The sequence below is a fragment of the Lynx canadensis genome, chromosome C2, assembly GCF_007474595.2.
Source record: "Lynx canadensis isolate LIC74 chromosome C2, mLynCan4.pri.v2, whole genome shotgun sequence".
NCBI classification, from domain to species: domain Eukaryota; kingdom Metazoa; phylum Chordata; class Mammalia; order Carnivora; family Felidae; genus Lynx; species Lynx canadensis.
The window spans coordinates 110,502,523-110,529,809 of record NC_044311.2 but is presented as its reverse complement, the minus strand read 5'-3'; the positions used below and the strand labels follow the sequence as shown (position 1 = coordinate 110,529,809).

The 27,287-nt window shown below is 38.6% G+C and overlaps 1 protein-coding gene across 1 annotated transcript in view; it reads right to left on the bottom strand.

The window, feature by feature from the left end:
- LOC115523333 (ABI family member 3 binding protein) overlaps positions 1–27,287 on the bottom strand; it is a 270,902-nt gene that overhangs the window by 47,564 nt on the left and 196,051 nt on the right. Inside the window, exons 49-55 of the mRNA XM_030329269.1 lie at positions 23,576–23,635; positions 22,936–22,983; positions 21,988–22,068; positions 19,792–19,869; positions 9,065–9,130; positions 7,250–7,324; positions 195–272 (exon numbers count right to left, since the gene is read on the bottom strand). Of these exons, the coding sequence (XP_030185129.1) occupies positions 195–272; positions 7,250–7,324; positions 9,065–9,130; positions 19,792–19,869; positions 21,988–22,068; positions 22,936–22,983; positions 23,576–23,635 (486 nt within the window). The remainder of the gene's footprint in view (positions 1–194; positions 273–7,249; positions 7,325–9,064; positions 9,131–19,791; positions 19,870–21,987; positions 22,069–22,935; positions 22,984–23,575; positions 23,636–27,287) is intronic.

The window sequence follows — 27,287 nt, the reverse complement described above, 5'->3', positions numbered from 1 at the left end:
CATTAGAGGTTCTTATTCATATTTAATGTGTCCCAAAGATAACGCTTTAGAATGCATCTCTAGCGGTACCCATGTAGTGTCGACATGGTGCTTTGGGAGCTGTGAGGATGCTGTTTTTGCTACATTTGCCACTATGGTTACTGCCCAAGCAGCAGAGCAGAGCGAACTAAGGGAGTCAGGACCTTGTTCCTTACCTGGTTTTTTTGTGATATGGGTAGAGTCCACTGACACATCTTTGCCAGCACCTGATGGCTTTGGTGCTTGCTTGACCCCTATGAGCAGAGATAATGAAAGGGAATAAGTACACAGCAAAAATGTGCTAAATGTGTTTCAAAGAAACTTGGTAGAGTTATCAGTGATAATGTGCATTCTGTGCAGAACAGTAGCATTGGTGTTTTTGTGCCCAAACATTTTAATTGGGTTCTCCTGTCTGCATATAGAAAATATTCAAAGCCCTATATTAATTAGCTGTAATAGTTTCTCTGAAGAGTTAGTGTTTGATTGTGGATCGTGGATTTATCTTAATTTTCCATGATGTCCACACTGCACTTCCTTCCTGGGTGGTATGGTCTTACCAGGCAGACTTCATCTTCGGTGATTGGCTATTTTTTGTCAATATTTCTGGGTACATTCTGTGGTTTAAAAAAAAAAAAAAGATTTCCTCCAACGCCTCAATACCCGTCTCTACCCCAAACCTCTTAAAATTCCAATGTGTTTGGATTTAAACTTGGAAAGTTGATTTTAAAAATATTCCTGGAGAAGTCCTGGCTGGTTAGGCCACAAACTGAATATGTACCTTTGAGACTTGTAATTTAGTCCTGGTCAGGCCTAGATCTCCAAATTGCTATTTGGAAGAAACTGATCTGCAAATGGTTTTGTGTGATATTTTATCTCCTGAGTCTCTCAAATACAGTGTAGTGATTATTACTCAGTCATTCACCTAAATACTCATGCGGAGTTGGATATCTGCCCCAAGGAGAGGGGGAGCCAATTTAAGTTTTATTTTTAAAATTATTATCCTTTTACATTATAAAATAATCTTCCTTTATGTGGCTGACAGTTATCATTAAGAACAGAAATAGACATTATCCATACAGAGAGGCAAGAATTCATACTGTGAGGATCTGACTAGAATTCACATATTAAAAAATAAGAATAAAATATTTAATATACTAGTCTGTACATTAACAAGGACAACCAAAACTTTGAGCATTCGCCATGTTTTAAGGACTATGTAGTGACATTGCACACTCAACCTCATTTACTGTGCAGGTTGATATATTGATTAAAATACAAGAGAAGTTTTGCTTGCCTGAAATCAGATGATATTATTACATTAATGTATAAAAATAAATTATTAATTATAATTATAAACCAACATTTTTATTTGACTGTAATAACACTGTAATTAGTGACATATAATAATTATTATTGTTGTAATTATTATAATTAACATTAACTTATAAACCCTAGTATTGCAATCCATACTGTCTTCTGCTTGGTTAAGAGGTAATACGTAAAATCATGGAGAATGTTGGTATAGAGCCATGAATTAAATGTTGCTTATTTGTACTAGGAAGAAAATGTTTTGAGGGACAATGACTATTTTTTGGCTGACCCCACAAGCATGGCAAAAACAAATAGCTCATTAGCCTTCCTGTGCTTACTCTCAGAGGTAGTGGGGTCAGAGAAAGGACTCATTTGTGCATGGCATAGAGGAATGGAAAATACTTCCATTTGTGTTACTGGGATAGCCTGGCTTGGTGAGATTGATTTACCACTACTTTTTGAGAGTAAAAAATGTGTTGTGTACTCAAGAAGGCTCTAGAAGTCTAGTAGGTTGTGTGTGCCTTTAGTGATTCTTCACAGCATTTCTCCAAATCTTTCTAACCAAAAGACAAAAATGATATATTTTGATCCAAAGTACCTTCATATTCATTACCCAATTTGATCCTTACAACACTTCTGTGTGGGAGATACCACCCAGGTTCCACAGATGAGGAAACCCAAGGCAAGGAAGATTAAGCAATTCATAGTGAGGAAGTGTTGGGACTCAGACCAACATGTGCCCAAGCTCCAAGGCCTAGCTCTTCAACACTAAGTGGCATAGCACAGTGTACTGTCTTCCTCTCATCATTGCCTTGCTTCTGTTATTCCTCATAAAGACTCTAAGTGACTCTAGCTTCAGAGTCTTATACACTGCCTACTGGATGGTTTGAGGCATTGCCATTGTGTGAGGTCTAAATGGCCCTGGCTGGCAAGCATGTGTCATCCAATTATGCCACTAGTGTGTGGGGCTCAGACATAGCTCAACCTGACAGTGGACAAATCCTCTAAGCCACAGTGGCTAGTGAATTGGAGATCTAGGAGAGAATCCAAAATTCTGCAAGAAAACTTTATGAGTAAGACTAAAGTTATAATTTTCCTGGCTTCTTTTGTAATTAAGGGAGAAATCAGCAGAAACCAGTCATTTTGTGTTCCTTTCTGTGTAGGTAGAAACAGCATCTTACTGTTATGATCCTTAAATGTAAGTGCCCAAACCATTAAGCAGCTAATTTGGACTTTCTTCAGCCTTCACAAATAGATAAAAGTTGGCAGGGTATAAAAACACCAGTAAGAGCCCTGCCAAAGGCAGCCATGAAGCTCAGGGAAAGGGCACTGAATGGGGGAGAGAAGGATGAACTCCGGTTCTGGCCGTGCCCGCACCTTGTTGTGGTTTGCATGTCAGCCAAGCAGCAATGTGAGCACCAGAGCCCAGACACCAGTGAACTTCTTTTACTCTGAATCAGAGAGCAAGTGGAGGCCAGAGGTAGCAGAGAGGCAATGGGAAGACAAAGGAGGAAGCCAGGAAGAGAGACACTATGGAGAAAGAATTCTCAGGAATTGGCACTTAATCAGCCAGTCTGGCCCAGGCTGTGACCTGAATTCTTTTTCCCTCAGGCAGGATTAATCAACATAGTTTCTAAAGGGCAGCATTGGCTCTGGAAGCACCAAGTGGAGCTCCAGCATGAGCCCCGAATCGCCATATGGGAGTTCTCCAAAAATCTCTGGATTTACATAGTTCACCCCTTAGCAATTTATTGTCAAAAATGAAGTAATGGTTTGCGTATTTTTAACCATGGTAACAAAAACGTTGCAAACAAACACAGTAAACTGAAAATCCATTTCCAAATGTTTTAGGCACTATTCCTGGTTACCAAAAAGGGGTGGTATTTATGCATGATTGGTCTCTGTGCCCTTGTCTCCAAATCTTAGCACCTTGCTAAAAAGCCAGGAGTGATGAGCCAGCAGACTGGAAGATTTAGCCACAGCCCAGAAAAACACATTCCTCATCTCAGAGGAGTCTGGTTTCTGGTTGTCAAGCACACTCAGTGTGGGGGCAGTCAAGTGTGGATTCCTCATTAGGAGGCAGAGAAAGGAGTCTCAGGTTCAAGTATTTAACATATCTGCTAAACCACATGTGTCAAGGTAGTTTCCAGATTACATTTTGCCTGAAACATAATGGGCCTTCAATAAATGTTGGTTGGATAAAAGTGTATCTGTACAGCTCAGTGACTTCTTGCTACAAGGAGAAAGTTGAAGATTGACCCTTGATAAAAGAAGTTAGCCTACTCTGTGCTGGACATGCAATAACCATTTTCAGATTTGTGGGCCATACGGTCTCTGACACAATTGTTCAACTCTACCATTCTGTTAGGAAAGCATGCTGTTTCTTTTTTTTTTTTTTTTTTTTTTTTTTTAATTTTTTTTTTTTAACGTTTATTTATTTTTGGGACAGAGAGAGACAGAGCATGAACGGGCGAGGGGCAGAGAGAGAGGGAGACACAGAATCGGAAGCAGGCTCCAGGCTCCGAGCCATCTGCCCAGAGCCTGACGCGGGGCTCGAACTCACGGACCGCGAGATCGTGACCTGGCTGAAGTCGGACGCTTAACCGACTGCGCCACCCAGGCGCCCCAAGCATGCTGTTTCAACATGGCAGTGAGCCAGATTTGGCTTGTGGGACTATAGTCTTTATGATCTAGCCTAGTGCATGCTTATTACATCTCTGCAGTCTAGAGCTGAAATTGGCTATACTTTTTAGAATGTATCAGTGAAGCTGAAACACATCTCTGGAAAGCTTGTAAAAGCAGAGTCCTGGGATAAATAACCTACCAACAACCTCAACCTTTGTAGCCTACTTTGAGACTTGAGGTGGAGAAATATTTACAAATATAGCTCAGAAATTCATATAAAGCTGGGTAAATATCTGCAATGATGTTATGAAATAAGAAACTTGGGCTTTCCTGGAGTTTATGGAATCATTGTAAGATGTTTTGTAGAGGCCTAAATAATCAAAGGTCCATAGTTTTGAGGCCTCAGAATGTTTCTTTCTTAGTCTTCCAAGGGCACAGTCTTAAGTGGTCTAAGACCATGAAGAGTGTATCCTATAAATCCTACACACTTCCTTTACCAGATGATGTTTCTTTTTAATGTAAAATATCTGGGCTGAAAACTTTAGACAGAAAAACTACAGGAAAATGTATGTAACGTGGATGAATAATAAAGAAATATTCTGGACAAGATGTCAAAGTTGATTAAGAATCAGTTGGTGTAGAAATTAAGTCTCATTAAGACTCAACAGAAGCTAGAAGTGAATGTAGATGAGATCATGGGATTGGGGTCAGAGAAGAAAATAAACTTAATGTAAATACCTGCATTTCTGGTAAACAAGCCAGAATGAACCTATGCAGAGTCAAAGTGAGGGGGACACATTTAAGTCAATAACCTGGAATGAATAGATTTCAAAAAATTCTTTTTCTCACCAGTTTTTAAAAACCTTATTCCCTAAGCAAATAGTCTGAAAGCTATTAAATTTTCCTTTTATAATATCCTACACGTTATCTGTGATTTTCATCTTTTTTTTTTAATTTTTTTTCCCAACGTTTATTTATTTTTGGGACAGAGAGAAACAGAGCATGAACGGGGGAGGGGCAGAGAGAGAGGGAGACACAGAATCGGAAACAGGCTCCAGGCTCTGAGCCATCAGCCCAGAGCCTGATGCAGACCTCGAACTCACGGACCGCGAGATCGTGACCTGGCTGAATTCGGACGCTTAACCGACTGTGCCACCCAGGAGCCCCTGTGATTTTCATCTTTTTACCATTTTACTTTCCTTTTTGCCTCATTGCACTGGCTGAATACTCCACTACTGTTTTCAGCATAAGTGTAAAAGTAGGAATCCTTGTGTTCTTGATGTTAGGAGAAAAACATTCAGACCACTGTTAAATATGTCAGTTGTAGGTTTTTCACAGATGCTCCTTATCAGAGTGAGAAAAATTTCTATTCCTTATTTTCTGAAAATTTTCATCATGAATGGATTTTGAATTTTATCTAATGGTAGCTTTTTTTTGTATTTACTGAGGTGATTGTATGATTTTTCTCCTTTTCTCTGTTAATGTGGTGAATTAAATTTCTTTGAATGTTGAGCCAACCTTGCATTCCTGAGGCAAGCATCATTTGGTTATGTGATAATGTAGTAGATTTGGGGATGTATCACTCCCAGACCTCTAATCAAGGCTCTCTTAGCAGAGGCTGATCCTGAAGGAATGGAAAGGGGATGCTGTCTGCTGACCTCATTCCTTGCAGATGGGCAGTAGGTCCTCCCCTGAAGGGGAATCTCAATAGGTAATAGAGCATAGAACATGTGCGATGCATTTTAGTTGGGGGTGGACGTAGAACAAGGGAAGCAGAAACTGAACTCACCTTTGTCTACCTGTGCTCACCAGCCCATTTCTACTAGCAACTAACTAATTAAAATGCAGAAGCTCTGCTTAGAGATCATCCTTCCACAGTTTAGCTAGATGAGTAATACTACAGAGTTGATTTCATTTACACAAAAGGGGAAGGGATGTCAATTTGTGTTACAAGGGGGTCTAGAAAAAAATGTTTGTATTGCAGATAAACTTGTAATAATGCTGTTTTCTTTCTGAAAGACAATTAGCATTCTCCTAGTGAGAATCAATGCTTGATTACACTGAAGGTTAATGACTTTCATGTTTGATCATAGGTACTGTTTTTTCACTTGCTTTGTTGACAGAAATGTTTCTATTTTTGCTTAGACAAACTCCAGGGAATTGCTTTGACTATTAACAAGGTGGCTCTGTTAAGAGCCAGACTGTTTATATCAGTCTGAGAAACTATGCATTGCCTAAACCCACAGTTGGGAATAATAAAAGGAACAGCTGAGCACAAATAGATAATGGAATGCTTTCTTGCTTTTCATTAGTCAGGGGTTTATAGTAATTGCCTCATTAATTAATTTGAAGGAAAGTGTGGATTCCTAGAACTTCACACACTGTAATAACCTAGGACAAAAACAAAACAAAACAAAACAAAATCCACCCCAAAACAAAAAACAAAAAACACTGTACAACAAATCTAAATGATTTTTAGACCAAATATCATTAGGTATTATTTATATCTCTCTCTCATTAGGGAATCATCATGGATTAAATATATATGCACTAAATCAATTCTAATTTCCATGCTCTTTTGCATAAGTATATGATTTGTACTATTAAAAATATTGCAATATTGCAAGGAAATGATGCAATCCCATATGAGGGCATCTAATAACTACTATTTATCTATTTAGTGAGTTGGGTGTTTGAACTTTTATCACATCATTTTCTTAGTTATCTGTATAATTTCAACTCCCCACAAATCTGGCTGGATTAAGGCAATGTCACTTAATTCCTGAATTAAACTGAATGATTTGGAAACTTTACTCTGAGTCTTAGCTCCTCTTGTTAGAAGGTCATGTTCCAGATTACCAACAAATGCAAAAAAAAAAAAATTGTAATGGTACTTGTGAAATTACAAACTTAAAAGCCAAGTGATTATAGTCTGAAAGGCCAAGCCTGTGCATGGATAGTGTTTTTGAAATTAGGGAAAACAGCTATTTTGATATTTTCATTCAGTGATACATATGATACTATTTCATCAGGATCTTTTCAAGGATCAAGACTATATATGGTAGCTGATTTAGTGAGCTGAGTTTAGGAAAGAAAAATTCTTTTTCCATGTTTTCAGAGACATTGGAAAATTTGATTTTGGAAAGATGTACAATTTCCAATTCCAGTTACATTAAGAACTTCCAAGATTGGTAAAAGAAGAAATTTGAAGTGTGAATTCAACAAAAGTATAAATTTTGAATGAAACATTTGTAGTTTAGAGAGGATCAAAAGGAAATAAATTTGTGATCATTACCAGCTCCCATTCCATTTCCTTTGGGCGTCCCACTGGGTTTGAGTCTACTAGGTCTTGTAGTTGTCTTATTCAGAACTACAATAAAATGGGAATAAAAAGGTCAGGTATTTTCTTTTTAAAACTTTGTAGTTAAGGAAAGCAAAAGTTCCTGGAGAATTGGAAGTCATTTAACTAAGCAATGGAAAAATTGTGGCTTACCACACATATTGTTCAGAATATGGAAACCACAATTCCGGTTTAAAAATAATAGATTTGAATTTGGGACTAGAGACTTGAGTTTGTACTCTGAGGTGATCACTGGGATTGAAGAAATAACTGGCAAGGGAATTTATATGTCTAAATGGGAAATCCCTCACTTCATTTATAAGCACTAGATACATTCCAAAACAGAACTGAAAAAAGATTGAGACTACTACACCCAATGAAAAACCAAACCTGAAGTGTCTTTATGCGGCAAGGCCTTAATTTAAAATACAGAAGTTGGTGGTTCTTCTACAGGGGTCTCTAGGTACAAATGTCCCCTCTTAACCTGGCATAAGTCCATTGTTGAACACAGAGCATGATGAAACCATTTTCATTTCTCTCCTGCTCCATAGAGAGCCAGAGTATTACCAACACTTTTAGAGATCACCTGTCTGTTTGGAAGACACTTCAAGGAAAAGCTTTGACTATTAGTGTATTGTGCATTGTGTGTAGTGTATTGTGTATTAGTGTATTGTGTATAAGTGTATTGTGATTGAGAGAGCAAGCTCTGGAACCAGGTTGTTTACCTTAAAATCTACTTCCTAGCTCTTCTCATGCCTTGGCTTCCTCAACTGTACCCCACATCAGACATATGACAAGCCCTCAGTCAATGTTAGCTATTGTTACTGTTTCATTATTTTGTAGAAACCTTTAATATAACCAGCCACACATTCAGCTCTCAACAGCTATCATGATATAGAGGGCACATGGAGATACACTTGTTTATAAAAGATGTCTGTGCCTAATTACCTTTAGGTATTGGAATATTACTGCAAAAAAAGCATGAAATCTCCATAAACCAAAGGATAAGAAGAATTATTGTTCCTTCTCCCACATACCTGGAGAGATGTTCACCAAGAACATTAATTTATAAGCCAGCTTCACCATTTAGAACTTTAAGAAGACTTAGAATTGCAGCAACCAACGGGTACATAATAGTGTCTTTGGTCCAACTTGTGCTTTAGCACAGGAGCAATTTACATGAACCAGATCAACCTTCCTAAGTTACCTTTTCATTAACAAGCTCCAGTGAGGGAGAGCCTAGAGCTTTTGGAGAATTCAGTAAATGTATTTTCTAATGTTTATCATTTTTACTGTATACAGCCTATAAAATGTGTGTGTGTTTTATCGCTTGAAGGAATCAAGTAAAGATATTCTCCCAGAACAAGGGTCTTTTATACTGGAAGAGACCATCTCTTCTTAAATAACATTTGAGAGCTAGTGTATCTGAATAGCTAACTGTAATGTTATTTCTGTAATTGCCATGGAAAACTGAAGGACTATGTGTGAGATTTACATACAAATACTGTTCTAAAAACATTCCTATACTGATAAAGTTCCACAGGAGTCTTTATATCTGGTCATCCTTAAAAACCTTAGTCACATTGTATCACTTCCATGGAAGTGATCATTACCTCTCTACTTATCCACAAAGATCTGAATTTCTGTACATCTGTTATTGCATTTAAGTATATATATATCCCTCCTTTGGTGTATTTTGCTGTTTCTATACATTTGATACCTTCTCAGGTGTGCTGATTATTTAGGTCTCCAAAAAGAGAAACAACTTACCGTGTCTGATGTGTGCTTTGTCAGATGTTCTGGGCCTCACAGGAGTAGTGTACAATCTGTGTGGGGCTGAAACAGAGGAAAGACTTCATATTTAATAACCAACATTCCATTAAATGGAGATTTAGCATCTTAGGGACCAACAATTCATGCGCTTTGCATGGAGTAGAAAGGATGTTTTGAAACCTGCAATTATGCATTTACAGCATAGCTGTTAAAGAAAACTAAAACAAGATAATCATGACTGGAAATAAAGGCACACAGCAAGTAAGGTAGGTCATTTGCAATGTGTGTTAAGGATTAGTCTTCATTTCGTCCATGTTTCTCAAGGGCACTTATTTTACCCAATGGTTGCTTAACATGGTTAACATAAACCTTCCATCCATCCATCCACCCATCCACCCTTTTGTCCGTCCATCCATCCATCTACATCTCTCAATTCGAAAGTCATAACGGAACATTATTTGGCCGAAGAAGACAGGCAATGTCCAAGGTAAAAACAGTATATACTTTTAGGTACGTTAGAAGAATAGGAACATGTGGTCTCTATCCTACTGTCTTAGCTCATGAACCCTGGAATGAATACTCACTTAGCGCCAACCACTAAAGTTTTAGGAATGGGAAAAATGACCTCTGGTGCCCTGCCTGTCAAGACAGGGTGAGCAAGGAGCAAGAACTCGAACAAGCTCTGGGATCAATACACTGCCTTGTCATTTTCTGCTCCTGTTATTCAGGATCTGGCACAGTGAAGACTCCTACTTGCTGAATAAAGTTAAAAAATGATTGGCCATTGTAAGCAGGCAAATTCATGAGAAACTCAGCTGGAATACTTTTGCTTCCTAAGATTTTAAAGTATGCTTTCATCCTGGAATTCCTCCATCTTTCCCTTCCGTCCTCTGCCCCCCTTGACATACCACACTGCCTCCTTACCACCAACTCTCTTGGTAATGCTTTAGCTAAGACTGGAAAAAATTTTTCTTTCAAACTATGTAAGTAGATTACATCGTTTTGATGATTTTGTTCACATCTTGAGTGGGTATTTATATAATCATAAATCAGTAAAGCCTTGCCTGCCAAGTTAAAAAAATACACCTGCGAAACAGATTATACTATAGCTCGTTTACGAGCTTCCAATGTGAAGACTGATGAGCAGAATTTTGCCGTACTTCAGGCCAAAAATAGCAGACGCATATTGAAATTCTCTGTAGGTTAGTGTGGGCCTTTCAAAGTGTAGCAACTAGAGTGAAGAGAGGAACTGATGTTATAAAAAATTCTCGTTACACTCTGAAGTGTGTAATGATGATTTGTAAATGTTATGCTTCAAAATTTTCATTGCTAGTGGTAGGATTCCTGTGAATTTAATATATTTCAGTTTTTTTCATGTTAATTTCTTCAATGTTAGATTGTTTTTAGCTTAAAGAAATACAAGGATCACGGTTCTTATTAGTCTCATTCTAGAACAAAGATGAATTTTAAAACGTTACACAGGAAAGGGACATAAAACAGAACACAGAAATAATCAGCACGACACTTAGTATTTCAGAGCCATAGGATCAGAATTTTTGCTTTATTTTTTTCCTCACAATCTTTACTTAAATCTAGACAGAATTTTTAATGCAAGAGTTGGAATATAACATGAGTTTAGACTGTAAGTTACTCATGTAGCTCATCACCAAATAACACAAGACCTTGAGAAAACTACTCTAGGGTTTTAATTTTGAACTGAAAAAAAAAAAGGAGCTTTGTGAACATATCTCCACATAGTTTTTAATGACTAATAATAGAAATAATTTTAAAAGATGGCCTGTAAGGACTCATGTTCTGCCCAGCACAGGGAGAGGGTAAGTAAGATATAACTTTCCCTGGGTGGGAAGGGATAAGGGAGTTGAAATAAGTAAAATAAACACAGTGTCCCTCTGGCCAAGGGGATTCCTATTACAGTTTGAGAAAGGCAAAAAAATAAAAACAAAAACAAAACACTTGAGAATTTTAGGGTTTTGATTATAGGGTGCTGCAGGGAATTGTCTCAGTAGGCAAAGGAGCAAAGGTGTCAGAGAGAAAAGGTGTTGGAAATTCTACGACCAGGCTCGTGTTGTGGGTTTTAGGCACAAAGTTTCTGTGGAGGACTTGGACCCCATCGTGGAGGGCTTGGAAATCAAAGAGCCACGTGGGTCATGGTACATGCATGGGGAGAATGTGAAGATCAAGAGGACTAATTTCACCCCTATAACACCTCTCTCAAATTGTCGTGTGCTGTCTTATGCTCCTAATGCCTAACGTTAGAAACACAACCCAATGTAACAGTAAGAAAACAGCTGACTTCCTCTTCTACAAAGCCCAGGCACAGACTTATGAGGGTTTTATGAGGGGGCTCCTAGTGACACACATCATGCCTTTGTGAAAGTGGACCCTTTCGGTAACGCGGGGCTATTGGGCTTGTGCATGCTACTCTCATCCTTAAGATGAGTTCTTTCCCAGGAGGTTCTTTGTTGCCTCATATCAGCAAATCCCTGGTGAGCTCACCATAAGATCCTTGGCGCAAGCTTAGAAAAATATGAATCCCAGGGCAGCACAGTTTAGGTTCAAGCTAATGATCCTTAGAACGTAAGAAAACAATTAAATAGATTGTTTTCATTGTGTAAGTATGTTAAGACATTTCATATAATGATATCAGACTCTGCATATACCCCCATCAACTATGAAACTCCTATCTAATAAAACCATGTTCTAGAAAGAATTTGATTAAAATTCCACACACACTAGTAATGGTGACATAATATTGATATTCCCATTAAAGTAAGAAAAAGCAAAGCAAGGGAAAAAAAACAGGCCTATAATCTTGTATCCTCAATTCTGAAATTTTTAAAGTTCTAAAAAGCTGAAGCCTTTTTTCATTTTGCAGCACGACCTGAACTGAATTAGTCTTTTTTATGCTTATTATAAATATTTACATATTTTGCTACAAAAACAATGTGTTTCATCATGAGAATCCACCTATCTTCTATTAAGTAAGACACTAATTGCTTCTATTAAGCAAAAACACAAAAAAATGAGGGCACATTATGGATGTAATGTGATTGACCATCTACTATTAGTGGTTGAAGCTGGTAAAGAGGATGTGGGAGGGCTAGTGTTATGTTATAATCTGTGTGGATTAAAAATAAATAAAAAGTTAAATACAGTGGGCACCTGGGTGGTTCAGTCTGTTAAGCGTCTGCCTTCAGTTTAGGTCATGATCTCAGATTTGTGGGTTCGAGCCCTGCATCGGGCTCTCCACTTCAGATCCTCTATCCTCCCCTCTCTCTCTGCCCCTGCCCATGCTCTATTTCATTTTTTTAATATGAAATTTATTGTCAAATTGGTTTCCATACAATACCCAGTGCTCATCCCTCAATGCCCATCACCCACTTTCCCCTCCTTCCCACCCCCCATCAACCCTCAGTTTATTCTCAGTTTTTAAGAGTCTCTTATAGCTTGCTTTCCTCCCTCTTTAACTTCTCTGTCTCAAAAATAAACAAACATTTTGGGGCATCTGGGTGGCTCAGTCAGTTAAAGCCTCTGACGTCAGTTCAGGTCATGATCTCCGGGTTTGTGGGTTTGAGCCCTGAATCCAGGCTCTGTGCTGACAGCTCAGAGCCCAGAGACTGCTTTGGATTTTGTTTCCCTCTCTCTCTGCCCCTCCCCCACTGGTGCTCTGACTCTGTCTCTGTCTCTCTCTCTTTCAAAAATAAACAAACATTAAAATTTTTTTAAAATAAACATTTTTAAACAGTTAATATAAAGATAATAAGGTAAATAATAAATATTAAAAACATAACAAAAAATGAAACCAAACAAGTAGAAAAAGATTGAGAAATTTTACAAAAACTATCCTCGAGAAAAAAACTGCCAGAAGACTAGCAGAACAGAGTCTCGGGAGCCAAGCGCAGATGAGAGGCCCACGGAAGAGGGTAGGAAGGGCGGAGAGGCGGTGCGTGCTGCAAGGACTGGCGGGAGGGAGCCGGGGCGGAGGGACAGTCCGCAGGCCAAGCAGAGCCCCCGAGTCTGGCTTGCAAAAGCGGAGGGGCCCGAAGGAGTGTGTTCCGACAGCAAGTGGGACTTAGCATCTGGGAGGTCATAAGTTAACAGCTCTGCTTGGAAAGCGGGAAGGCTGGAGGACAAAGGGAGGGAGAGTTGCTAAGCCCTGGACGACAGAGCTCAGTTTGGTGGGGAACAAAGGCGCTCGCCAGCACCATCTCCCTCGCCCATCCCCCAGCCAAAATCCCAAAGGGAACCAGTTCTTGCCAGGGAACTTGCTTGCTGCACGCAAACACCCAACCCTGTGCTCCTGCGGAGCCACCCCTCCGGCCATGGGTCTGACTCCCTCCTGCTGCCACAGGGCCCCTCCTGAAGTGGATCACCTAAGGAAAAACGAGCTAAGCCTGCCCCTCCTGCCCCCGTGCACCTTGCCTACCCACCCCAGCTAACAGGCCAGATCCCCAGCACCACAAGCCTGGCAGTGTGCAAGTAGCCCAGATGGGCCACGCCACCCCACAGTGAATCCCGCCCCTAGGAGAGGGGAAGAGAAGACACACACCAGTCTGACTGTGGCCCCAGCGGTGGGCTGGGAGCAGACATCAGGTCTGACTGCAGCCCCGCCCACCAACTCCAGTTATACACCACAGCACAGGGGAAGTGCCCTGCAGGTCCGCACCACTCCAGGGACTATCCAAAATGACCAAATGGAAGAATTCCCCTCAGAAGAATCTCCAGGAAATAACAACAGCTAATGAACTGATCAAAAAGGATTTAAATAATATAACAGAAAGTGAATTTAGAATAATAGTCATAAAATTAATCGCTGGGCTTGAAAACAGTATAGAGGACAGCAGAGAATCTATTGCTACAGAGATCAAGGGGCTAAGGGACAACCAGGAGGAGCTGAAAAACGTTTTAAACGAGATGCAAAATAAAATGGAAATGACCACGGCTCGGATTGAAGAGGCAGAGGAGAGAATAGGTGAACTAGAAGATAAAATTATGGAAAAAGAGAAAGCTGAGAAAAAGAGAGATAAAAAAATCCAGGAGTATGAGGGGAAAATTAGAGAACTAAGTGATACACTAAAAAGAAATGATATACGCATAATTGGTATCCCAGAGGAGGAAGAGAGGGAAAGGTGCTGAAGGGGTACTTGAAGAAATAATAGCTGAGAACTTCCCTGAACTGGGGAAGGAAAAAGGCATTGAAATCCAAGAGGCACAGAGAACTCCCTTCAGACGTAACTTGAATCGATCTTCTGCACGACATATCATAGTGAAACTGGCAAAATACAAGGATAAAGAGAAAATTCTGAAAGCAGCAAGGGATAAACGTGCCCTCACATATAAAGGGAGACCTATAAGACTCGTGACTGATCTCTCTTTTGAAACTTGGCAGGCCAGAAAGAATTGGCACGAGATCTTCAACGTGTTGAACAGAAAAAATATGCAGCCGAGAATCCTTTATCCAGCAAGTCTGTCATTTAGAATAGAAGGAGAGATAAAGGTCTTCCCAAACAAACAAAAACTGAAGGAATTTGTCACCACTAAACCAGCCCTACAAGAGATCCTAAGGGGGATCCTGTGAGACAAAGTACCAGAGACATCACTACAAGCATGAAACCTGCAGACATCACAATGACTCTAAACCCGTATCTTTCTATAATAACACTGAATTTAAATGGATTAAATGTGCCAACCAAAAGACATAGGGTATCAGAATGGATAAAAAAAACAAGACCCATCTATTTGCTGTCTACAAGAGACTCATTTTAGACCTGAGGACACCTTTAGATTGAGAGTGAGGGGATGGAGAACTATTTATCATGCTACTGGAAGCCAAAAGAAAGCTGGAGTAGCCATACTTATATCAGACAAGCTAGACTTTAAATTAAAGGTTGTAACAAGAGATGAAGAAGGGCATTATATAATAATTACAGGGTCTATCCATCAGGAAGAGTTAACAGTGATAAATGTCTATGCGCCAAATACGGGAGCCCCCAAATATATAAAACAATTACTCACAAACATAAGCAATCTTATAGATAAGAATGTGGTAATTGCAGGGGACTTTAACACTCCACTCACAGAAATGGATAGATCATCTAGACACACGGTCAATAAAGAAACAAGGGCCCTGAATGATACATTGGATCAGATGGACTTGACAGATATATTTAGAACTCTGCATCCCAAAGCAACAAATATACTTTCTTCTCGAGTACACATGGAACATTCTCCAAGATAGATCACATACTGGGTCACAAAACAGCCCTTCATAAGTATACAAGAATTGAAATTATACCATGCATACTTTCAGACTACAATACTATGAAGCTTGAAATCAACCACAGAAAAAGTCTGGAAAACCTCCAAAAGCATGGAGGTTAAAGAACACCCTAGTAAAGAATGAATGGGTCAACCAGGCAATTAGAGAAGAAATTTAAAAATATATGGAAACAAACGAAAATGAAAATACAACAATCCAAACACTTTGGGATGCAGCGAAGGCAGTCCTGAGAGGAAAATACATTGCAATCCAGGCCAATCTCAAGAAACAAGAAATATCCCAAATACAAAATCTAACAGCACACCTAAAGGAAATAGAAGCAGAACAGCAAAGGCAGCCTAAACCCAGCAGAAGAAGAGAAATAATAAAGATCAGAGCAGAAATAAACAATATAGAATCTGAAAAACTGTAGAGCAGATCAACGAAACAAGAGTTGGTTTTTTGAAAAAATAAACAAAATTGACAAACCTCTAGCCAGCCTTCTCAAAAAGAAAAGGGAGATAACCCAAATAGATAAAATCATGAATGAAAATGGAATTATTACAACCAATCCCTCAGAGATTGGTTGATCCCTCAGAGATAATTGAACAGACCCATAACCGTGAAGAAATTGAATCGGTTATCAAAAATCTCCCAACAAATAAGAGTCCGGGACCAGATGGCTTCCCAGGGGAGTTCTACCAGACGTTTAAAGCAGAGATAATACCTATCCTTCTCAAGCTATTCCAAGAAATAGAAAGAGAAGGAAAACTTCCAGACTCATTCTATGAAGCCAGTATTACTTTGGTTCCCAAACCAGAGACCCAGTAAAAAAAGAGAACTACAGGCCAATATCCCTGATGAACATGGATGCAAAAATTCTCAATGAAATACTAGCAAAACGAATTCAACAGCATATAAAAAGAATTATTCACCATGATCAAGTGGGATTCATTCCTGGGATGCAGGGCTGGTTCAACATTCGCAAATCAATCAACGTGATATATCACATTAATAAAAGAAAAGATAAGAACCATATGATCCTGTCAATCGATGCAGAAAAGGCCTTTGACAAAATTCAGCACCCTTTCTTAATAAAAACCCTTGAGAAAGTCGGGATAGAAGGAACATACTTAAACATCATAAAAGCAGTTTATGAAAAGCCCACAACTAACATCATCCTCAATGGGGAAAAACTGAGAGCTTTTTCCCTAAGATCAGGAACACGACAGGGATGTCCACTCTCACCGCTGTTGTTTAACATAGTGTTGGAAGTGCTAGCATCAGCAATCAGACAACAAAAGGAAATCAAAGGCATCAAAATTGGCAAAGATGAAGTCAAGCTTTCACTTTTTGCAGATGACATGATACTATACATGGAAAATCCGATAGACTCCACCAAACGTCTGCTAGAACTGATACATGAATTCAGCAAAGTTGCAGGATACAAAATCAATGTCCAGAAATCAGTTGCATTCTTATACACTAACAATGAAGCAACAGAAAGACAAATAAAGAAACTGATCCCATTCACAATTGCACCAAGAAGCATAAAATACCTAGGACTAAATCTAACCAAAGATGTAAAAGATCTGTATGCTGAAAACTATAGAAAGCTTATGAAGGAAATTGAAGAAGATATAAAGAAATGGAAAGACATTCCCTGTTCATGGATTGGGAGAATAAATATTGTCAAAATGTCAATACTACCCAAAGATATCTACACATTCAATGCAATCCCAATCAAAATTGCACCAGCATTCTTCTTGAAACTAGAACAAGCAATCCTAAAATTCATATGGAACCACAAAAGGCCCCGAATAGCCAAAGTAATTTTGAAGAGGACCAAAGCAGGAGGCATCACAATCCCAGACTTTAGCCTCTACTACAAAGCTGTCATCATCAAGACAGCATGGTATTGGCACAAAAACAGACACATAGACCAATGGAACAGAATAGAAACCCCAGAACTAGACCCACAAACGTATGGCCAACTCATCTTTGACAAAGCAGGAAAGAATATCCAATGGAAAAAAGACAGTCTCTTTTACAAATGGTGCCGGGAGAACTGGACAGCAACATGCAGAAGGTTGAAACTAGACCACTTTCTCACACCATTCACAAAAATAAACTCAAAATGGATAAAGGACCTGAATGTGAGACAGGAAACCATCAAAACCCTAGAGGAGAAAGCAGGAAAAGACCTCTCTGACCTCAGCCGTAGCAATCTCTTACTCGACACATCCCCAAAGGCAAGGGAATTAAAAGCAAAAATGAATTACTGAGACCTCATGAAGATAAAAAGCTTCTGCACAGCAAAGGAAACAACCAACAAAACTAAAAGGCAACCAACGGAATGGGAAAAGATATTTGCAAATGACATGTCGGACAAAGGGCTAGTACCCAAAATCTATAAAGAGCTCACCAAACTCCACACCCGAAAAACAAATAACCCAGTGAAGAAATGGGCAGAAAACATGAATAGACATTTCTCTAAAGACGACATCTGGATGGCAACAGGCACATGAAAAGATGCTCAACGTCGCTCCTCATCAGGGAAATACAAATCAAAACCACACTCAGATATCACCTCACGCCAGTCAGAGTGGCCAAAATGAACAAATCAGGAGACTATAGATGCTGGAGAGGATGTGGAGAAACAGGAACCCTCTTGCACTGTTGGTGGGAATGCAAATTGGTGCAGCCACTCTGGAAAACAGTGTGGAGGTTCCTCAGAAAATTAAAAATAGACCTACCCTATGACCCAGCAATAGCACTGCTAGGAATTTACCCAAGGGATACAGGAGTGCTGATGCATAGGGGCACTTGTACCCCAATGTTTATAGCAGCACTCTCAACAATAGCCAAATTATGGAAAGAGCCTAAATGTCCATCAACTGGTGAATGGATAAAGAAATTGTGGTTTATATACACAATGGAGTACTACATGGCAATGAGAAAGAATGAAATATGACCCTTTGTAGCAACATGGATGGAACTAGAGAGTGTGATGCTAAGTGAAATAAGCCATACAGAGAAAGACAGATAGTATATGTTTTCACTCTTATGTGGATCCTGAGAAACTTAACAGAAACCCATGGGGGAGGGGAAGGAAAAAAAAAAGAAGTTAGAGTGGGAGAGAGCCAAAGCGTAAGAGACTGTTAAAAACTGAGAACAAACTGAGGGTTGATGGGGGGTGGGAGGGAGGGGAGGGTGGGTGATGGGTATTGAGGAGGGCACCTTTTGGGATGAGCACTGGGTGTTGTATGGAAACCAATTTGACAATAAATTTCATATATTGAAAAAAAAACTATCCTCAGCCATAGGTGCTCTAGTCATGTTTATTTAGAATAAGTACTACTTATGAAATATCTTTAAATTAGATTTCTTTTCATCATTATCTATAATTTCAAACTTCTTCCTCCACATTTTGTTCACAAATTATAACTGACAATAAGTAAAATAAGTTTACTTTTTTTGTTTTTTGGGGATTCCTACCATATAAAAGAGGTAGAGATGAGCAAAAGGGATCCTTCAGAACAAAAATAAAAGAAACCACAAAAACATAAGAAATCCACAACTGTTTATAACCTAAGTAACATAGAAAAGTAAAAAAAGGCAAAATTTCTGAGAGCATGAAGATGAGATAGGGCTTTGTGTAGGTAACACTTCCCAAAAACTTGGAAGGAAGAAATAAAAGAAGGAAATCTCCCCCAAACCCTCCCTAGATATTTAGATATTAAGTCATTTTCTTTGAGAGGGAGAGGGAGAGAGAGAGAGCACGTAAAGAAGAGGGGTAGAGGGAGAGAGAGAATCTTAAGCAGGTTCCGTGCTCAGCACAGAGCCCAATGTGGGGCTCAAACCCATGACCCTGGAATCATGACCTGAGCCAAAATCAAGAATCAGACTCTCAGTTAATTGAGCCACCCAGGTAACCCAAATATGAATTCATCTTAAAAAAATGATTTTTCTCACTACTAGTTTCCTTCCTCAGGCTGCAATATCAATGTGCTTATTAAGTGAAAGAGAGGGGACAGAGGAAGATGAGGAGAGAGTGAGAAAGGAGGATGGGGAAGCAAGATGGGGAGGAAGAGGAGGCGAAAGAAAAGAATGGGGAAGAAAAAAAAGGTAATAAAAAATTTTATCAGATGTGGAAAAAAAGCAAATGAAGATAAGCAAAGAAAAAAGGGTACTTTCATTCTTAGTTATCAGCATCAAGTTGTCAACCATACATTCAAAAGCAAAGTTCTAACTAAAGAAACTGTCTTCCCTACATTCAAGTAAAGTACGTATCAATATTCATATTCGGGTGATGTCCTGCACCTATGAAATGAAGAAAACTAATTCACTGTGACGAAAATTGACATTTTGAAAAGAAAATTTCTTTCCTGATTAAAAATGAAAAATAAAAATTTACTACACAGAAATGGGGAAATAGCATTACCCTGAGTTGTCCTTGTCAATTCAGTTGTTGGTGGAATCTTAGTTGTAAAGAATTCTTGGGTGGACTGTTCTGTTTCTGCTGGGGACAAACAGAGCAAGGTGGCTGACTTTAAATAATTATCATTATGGACTTGTCAAAAAACCCACACTTATTTCCACCCCATTCAATGGTAAAGAGGAAATTGCATTTATAAGTATGCCCAGTCATCATAATATTTCAAGGTTAAAGGTACATTTTAGTAACTCATTTATTCTATTTACTATCTTCGTGCACTATTGTTTTAATAATTATTATAAGGATTTCCAAAAGCTTTTAGTTCATGATTATTGTTTCATGATCCTGGACATGGCTGTTCTTGAATTGTGTCTATTAACTGCTTTTATCTATTGTTGCCTTCATGCCTCCTCTCTATCCCATCAACTATTTATGTGAGCTGGAAAAGAAATACATCTTATGAAAAGAGGTGCATTCATGCCATGTAAGAATAAACATTCATCTGCTAATGTCATGTGAGAATCAAGGTTTGTTTATTGACATAGACACATTTCTTCTGACAAAATAAAAAAAAATTGCAATACTTCTACTCCCATATTATTTTGAAGTCATCACAGCATCATGTAGACATAGCAATTTACATCGTCCACTTTGCCATGAACTGTATCCAAGGAAATACTTGGTACATACAATATACAGTCATCTTTTTTTCTGCCCTGCTTTGTGATCTGGATTTTGCTCATAGCAGAGATACTTGTGAGTTGGCAGGTGATGGTTCCTGCTTCAATAAACCAAGACGCACTTAAACAAATAGGGAGTAGAAGTTAGATAATTAGTATATCTAGCAGGGGTTCTTGAAGAGTACTTTTGGCTTTGCCATCATGGGTGATGTTCACTTTGAAGGCCATGGCTAGAATAAATGGGTATTTGGAAATTAGGGTGTATTTGCTCAGGTTTCACTTTTTTTCCTTCAAAAATGATTTCATTTTGAAATGTGATCAGTAATTTCATCTCAGTAGACACACACAAGAGATAGGTTTATTTGAAAAGGGACAAAGGGAAGAAAATAAGACCAGTGATTTAAACACAGCCACATGGTATGCAGTGTGGGCAGGGCAGAAGAACCAGCAAAAACAAAGTGTGAACACTTGGTTTCTGATTTATTTTCAGTTGGGGGTCAAGCAAACTGGGGTTTCCCATTCAGTGAATACATTGGTGCTGAACTCCTTAAAAACATGGCCCACTCATCCCCACCAACCTTCCTGTTGCTTCTATCCTTCCTTGTTTTCTCGAGGTGACTCACATGCCCATAAGATTAGCCTATCATTTTTGCCACTGCCTCTGTCCCATCGGTCTTTAACCTGAAAGGACTTTTCACATTTTTAACTTCAACTCTCACCCCAACTTGAAAATCCAGGGTAAGTATCACCTCCTCTGTGAAGCCTCCCCTAATATGTCTGGTGGTTTGTTTGTTTAGCATGTTGCTCATTTCTCTGTCACACTCATTTTTTGAACAATACTGGGGTGAATCTCAGGAGCTCTGGTGACTGAGTATGTGGGTTCCAATCCAGCTTTGACATTAGCTGTGTGACTTTGCCAATTTTTTAAATCTCTCTATGCCTCAATTTTCTAATGTGTAAAATGGGGCAAGTAATAGAACCTACCTCACAAGTGTTATGTGACTGAAATTAAAACATACACGTAACCCACTGGGTGGTATGGAGGAAGTACTACCATCACTAAATCCTTCATATTCTTAGATGCTGAACTCGCTAGGATAAGGATTCACTCTCAAAACAGTTTTTTTGGAATTCTGGTTGCTTAGCATTTCACTTATCACCCATAAAATATTCTGTAAATACTAGATGAAACTCTTCTTTCCAAAGGCAGCTTCAAATATGGAAACGCAACCAAAAAGTATAGAATTGATACATTTTGGGAACATTCTTTTTAGAACAATTAAAATTTTATCAGGATATTTTAAAATATTCTCATTTTCTATTGAAAACCAATGTAACTATTAAAAGGACAGAATACAATTAATGTAAAAGAATCAAGTGAAATGGCTATTTTTTATAATGGTAGAAAAAGACCCTCTATTGTTTGGAAACAACCCATCAACACAAGGTACATATGGCTACTTCAAGGGCAATCCCTAAAAAGTAGATCCTCATTGGACTGAAATATGAAATCAAAACTTACCCAGAGTGCTTTGCAGTTCCTCCTGACTAGTACTTGGTGAGATCATAGGTATAAAAGGGCTGCCTCGTGTCTCTAAAGGAGCTGGAAAAGAAAAGTATGAGCGGTATCAATCTTGAGATGCAAAGTCCAGCACCAAGCCAGAATGATATTACACAAGATTCCTTCGTTTGAAGCGGAAAAAGGAAGACGTTGGGTGGATCATGAAGAATAAAGTTAGGTGTACACAGAACCTTCACAAAAATGACTGTGGAATATAAGAATAATGGTTCTCAACTGTTTTTTTCCACCACCAGGATAGATAAGAAATAACACTCAGTGTCTGGCACATTCCATGACCACCCCTGGTTAAGATGGGATATGAGTAAGAAACAATCTTGGTCAGCTGTGGTGCATGCTTGCGCTCACACGCTCTCTCTCTCTCCCCCACCCCCCATCCTAGAGAACATACAGGATTACAAAATGAGTGGAAATATTCATTATTGTAGTGGTGTCTCATATTGAGTCTCCTCAAGTTTATTTTTAAAAACAGACCATTGGCCAATTTCAGTGTTTTTACAGATATTAACAGTAATTACTTGCCAGAACTTTTCACAACTGGTCATGCTAGTGTGTTGTAACACTACAGCTGAGAACCACCGAAAGTGCTGAAAATGTTAACTGGATGGGCATGAGCACGTGGAATCATTCTGAACATGGAAATAAATGAGGTAGGTGAAGAAGAACTCAGTAATAAGCTGTCTTAGGTTGGTCTTCAGAGCAAAGCCTTCACAACAGTGAAATCGTTGCTTTTCTATTTTGGAAAGAGTAGGAGTATGATGATGAGATGACAATGAGATGATGAAATGGATTAAGAAGAGAGGATGTTCAATATGATAAGTTGAGCAAGACCTGCAATTAGACTGTAGCAAAGCAAACAATTAGAGTTGGTTGATAGGGGGAAACCATTACCTATTGTTGTCTCTGGTGGATCAATTCTAAAGGTAACAGGTTGCAGAACTAGGCCAAAAGCAAACCGAGGAAATATATTTATGAGAATTTACTACCTGGTGAAGTAAACATCGTTTCTGTGTTTCTATATGCTTCCATTTGAACATTTAAACATTCTCAAAGAAATACAATAAATATGAGAAAATTCTACATATTAGACGCTACTTAGGAAGCTTAGTTTAGCTAAAACTTTAAAGATCTCATTCACTATGACTCTGAGGAAAATTTTTGAGTAGGCATGCACATTTTTGACTTACATTACACCCACAGTTGGAATGGAGTTATATTTCCATTTTGAAAGAAAGTAAAAAAAAATGGTTGGCTCAGTTAATAAATAAGTCTTATAATTTTAGCATGATCTCCTTTTCAATGGAAACATTTCCAGGGAAAATAAACTAATTATATTTCCTCATGTTAATCAGAGAAAAAAATTCAAGCAATTTGTAAGATTAAATCTTCACATAAAAATTACACATTTTTTATCTGTAATTTTCTCCAACCTTGTTCCACATCACAATCATTAAATATGTATTTGCCTCAAGGACAGTTTTCTTTTTGAAAACCATGCTTCCAAGCTGGGGAAATAAAGTTATTTATTTACCAGGTTCACGCTGAGAGACTTCAGGGTCTGGTTTAGGGGGAAGGACCACATCTCTCGGAACTGAAAGAAAAAAGATTATAAAACACTGTACTTTAAGTTTCACATCTGGAGTGAAGCTAAACCCGCAGATACAACGTCCTGGAAAACATGAATAAAGCAAAGGCATTTTCACAATGGCTAAAGAGTAATTCCAAGAACATGAATGCTTTCTTCAAGGTGGAAAAAGTCACTTGTATGGAGAAGGTTCTGGTGGTAGTTAAAATTGGTCACAGTTGATCGTGAAGCCTCTCTTGGAAAAAAGAAAAGAGGAAACAATGTCATTAAACAAAAGAAGGTGGTTCAGTTGGTAGAGCATGTGACTCTTGATCTCACGGTTGTAGGTTTGGTGGGTGTAGATTTTATTACTTAAAAATAAAATCTTAAAAAGAAAACCAGAAAGCCAGTTTTTGCTTGAAGTGTTTAGCTGCCATTTGATATTCACGCTAAAAGTCCCCTGAGAGCAACAACAAATACATTAATAACGTAGGCATAAATGGCCTACAAATTAGGGGAGACAGCAGGAAAGACAAATTCTAAGAGGAGAACAAAGTTTTATTCTGAAAGGCAGTGACAGTTATTACCAGGAGAAAATGGAGCAAGAGGAAAACGCCCCTTGTTAAAAGATACTACATGTAAAGTTTAGGAGAATACTTGTTACGTAGTAAATGCTAGATAAACATTGCCATTTCTGTCATTCTTAGTGATGTGGCTTCCAGTATATTAGGTTTCAAGGTCTCCTGACAGACAAGAGAATGACAACTAAAGACAAAAATGTCAGTTAAAAGAGACCCACTTAGAGTCGGTCCCTTTTATGCAGTACATTTTTAACATCTGTGCCCAGTTCTATTTTGGCAAAATAAAACAGTAGGCTGGGAATTTGATACCTTAATTCTCACTGAGGAAAATACGAAGGTAATTTGTTTATTATTAGCACCAGATTTATATATACACTCTTTCCAAGATCAAGGTAAAGTTCTTCTTTGGCTCAGTTTCCCCACAAAGACGTCCTTCTCAGCCCTACTATCTTGCTGAAAGGTTTTCATACTAAATTGAACATCTGGTAAGGATTAGGGTCCCTTTGGTAGACATTGTAATTTCCTTGCATCTTAAATGATGCTGGGGAAAAAATTAGAATTCAGGCTAAAATTCTACCGCAGGAAAGCCGAGGAAAACTTTTGCACCATGAGGTGGCCAAGCACCACTTTACCATTAGTGTGGGTAAAGGTTATACTAGGTTACAGACACTCTCTCTTAAATGCTATGTGGGATCATATTTAACTTAAATATCACATTTGTTCTTACTCTAGGCCACTAAGTTCCAATGAAGTTACAGTTGTGGAAGTTGGTAGATTGAGTAGAATCTTGACTCAATTAGAAACTTTATGAGCTAAAAGGTAACATCCACAGGAACTTGAAAATCTGAATTAAAAACTTTTTAATGTTTACTCATTTATTTTTTGAGAGAGAGAACATGCACAAGGGAAGGGCAGAGAGAAAGATACAAATCGAAGCAGTCTCCAGGCTCCAAGCTGTCAGCACAGAGCCCGATGCGGGGCTCAAATCCATGAACTGTGAGATCATGACCTGAGCCTAAATCAGACATTTAACTGACTGAGCCACCCAAGCATGCCTGAATTTTTTTAAAGAAAAAACTCATAAAGATTACTGGTCAACAAAAATAGAGAAAATTTACAATAGTGAACATTTGACCTTTGCTGTGTAGTACTTTTGGGGATTTGAATGGTAAAATATGAGAAATTTCCAGTTGTAAATCTAAATGTTTATCTGGTGAGTGAAAGACTGATTTGGCTCTGTGAAGATCATGGCCATATGAAACAGCCTGTAGTTTATAAATACCCTAATTGGCTACAGTTCTAAAGTATAGAGAGGACCCAGGATTAAGGAAAGTAGAGGCTGAGAAGAAATGTGCTACCAATAAATCCACTGTACTGTAAATACATTACTCGCTGCCTGTTTTCATTTACTGAGGAATGTAGGTGGGGGTAATGTGGATTCCTGCTGCTGCAATTGGCACTTTTTAACATGAAGTGATGATTTAATAAACTGTCACTGCAGACTTTCTAAAGCAGGTGAAATCAGTGGAAAGGAAAGAAATAGAAATATTCTCAGGAAAGGGATATGAATCATTCTCTTGGTCAACTGCAGCTCCAAGAAATGAAGCTTCTTTTTTTTTCTTTTTCCCTATGTGGCATTCCCCCATATATTAAATTGAACAAAAGCCTGATTCCTAAAATCTGAATCTTCCATGCAGGCAGAAACTTAGTGTAAATAATGACAATTTATATGAGAAGACAGTTTTGATTTCCTTATAAGAATATTTGTATAATAAATATATGTAATTAATATATAATACTATTATAGTTTAGACTCCATCATATCAACCAACATACCATTTTTATTAACTAACCAACTATATTAACTGTCTTTTTGAATAAAGTGCACCAATCCAAAGAAAAATTCAACTAAGGCAATTATGAATCGAAGTGTCTAATATGGACAAATGTAAATGAATGTACATGAATGTTTCACTAGAGTAGTTGAGAGAATTAATCTCTTATTCTCCAATAAAGGTGGTGGAATATGAAATCTTCAATGAGGTTTACTCCTGCCATAAGCTACAAAGAGACTGACTTAGAAAAGTAACATATGCAGACTATCCACCATTTTCACCTCCAGATTCTCTGTTCCTTTATCCTAACCTTATACCCTTAGGTCCCATCTTGGAGGAAGCAGATCTCCCACCAGTTTGAAGGCCACTTTGTGAGCTCACCTGTGCCACTAGGCCATCCTCTCTTGTAGGGCCTTTACCTTCCATTATTTCTATTATCTTACATGCTTCTCCATTAGTCCATATTTCCGTTGATCCATGATTTCCTCCCTATTCACCTGCTAAGTAGTCCAAATGCTCCAACACCCTAAAAACACTAATCATTTCCTTGATATGGCTTCCCCTTCAATCCATCCTTCCTTTGCTCTCATTCCTGTATTCAAAAAATTTTATCTTCCTTTGCTTCCTGGTCTCTCGAGTGTATCTTCATCTGCTGTGGTCTGGCTTCCACTTCACTGATCTCCTGCAACCATGGATCCACGATGCTCTATCCGTAGCTCCGAAGCCCACATGCTCTGAAAACTTTAAGTTTTTTTCTCAACTAATTAGACAGCAAACCCTGACTAGACCTGACCTAAGGGTCATTATAGTTTTTATTCACTTTTATTCATACTTCTTACTGGAGACATATTCATGTATTTGGTATACGTTCTGTTTTTTTCCTGTCTAAAATCTGGTAACTGCTGGATTTGAAGCATGGGCCCATAGGTTTCAGGTATGGGTTTCTGGATCTGCATGGTCAGGTCCAGCAGCTCCTCTGATCCTTTTCTACCTCACTGCCATTGTTGAGTACCCTTCCCTGCCTTGCCTCCCGAGACCCTCCTTCCTGGTACTCTACTATATTTTGGCAGCAACTTCTGCTGGCCCCTCTTCCCCTATCCATTTCCTAAATGTAACTGTGCCCCCCAAGTCTTTTACCTCTGTCCTCTTCTCAGTCTATACTTTCTGTTGGATGGTGTCATTCACACACAAGATTTAAATAACCTTCTATAGGTAGACAGGTAATTCCCAAACCTATATCCCAAACCTTAACTTTGGTTTAGA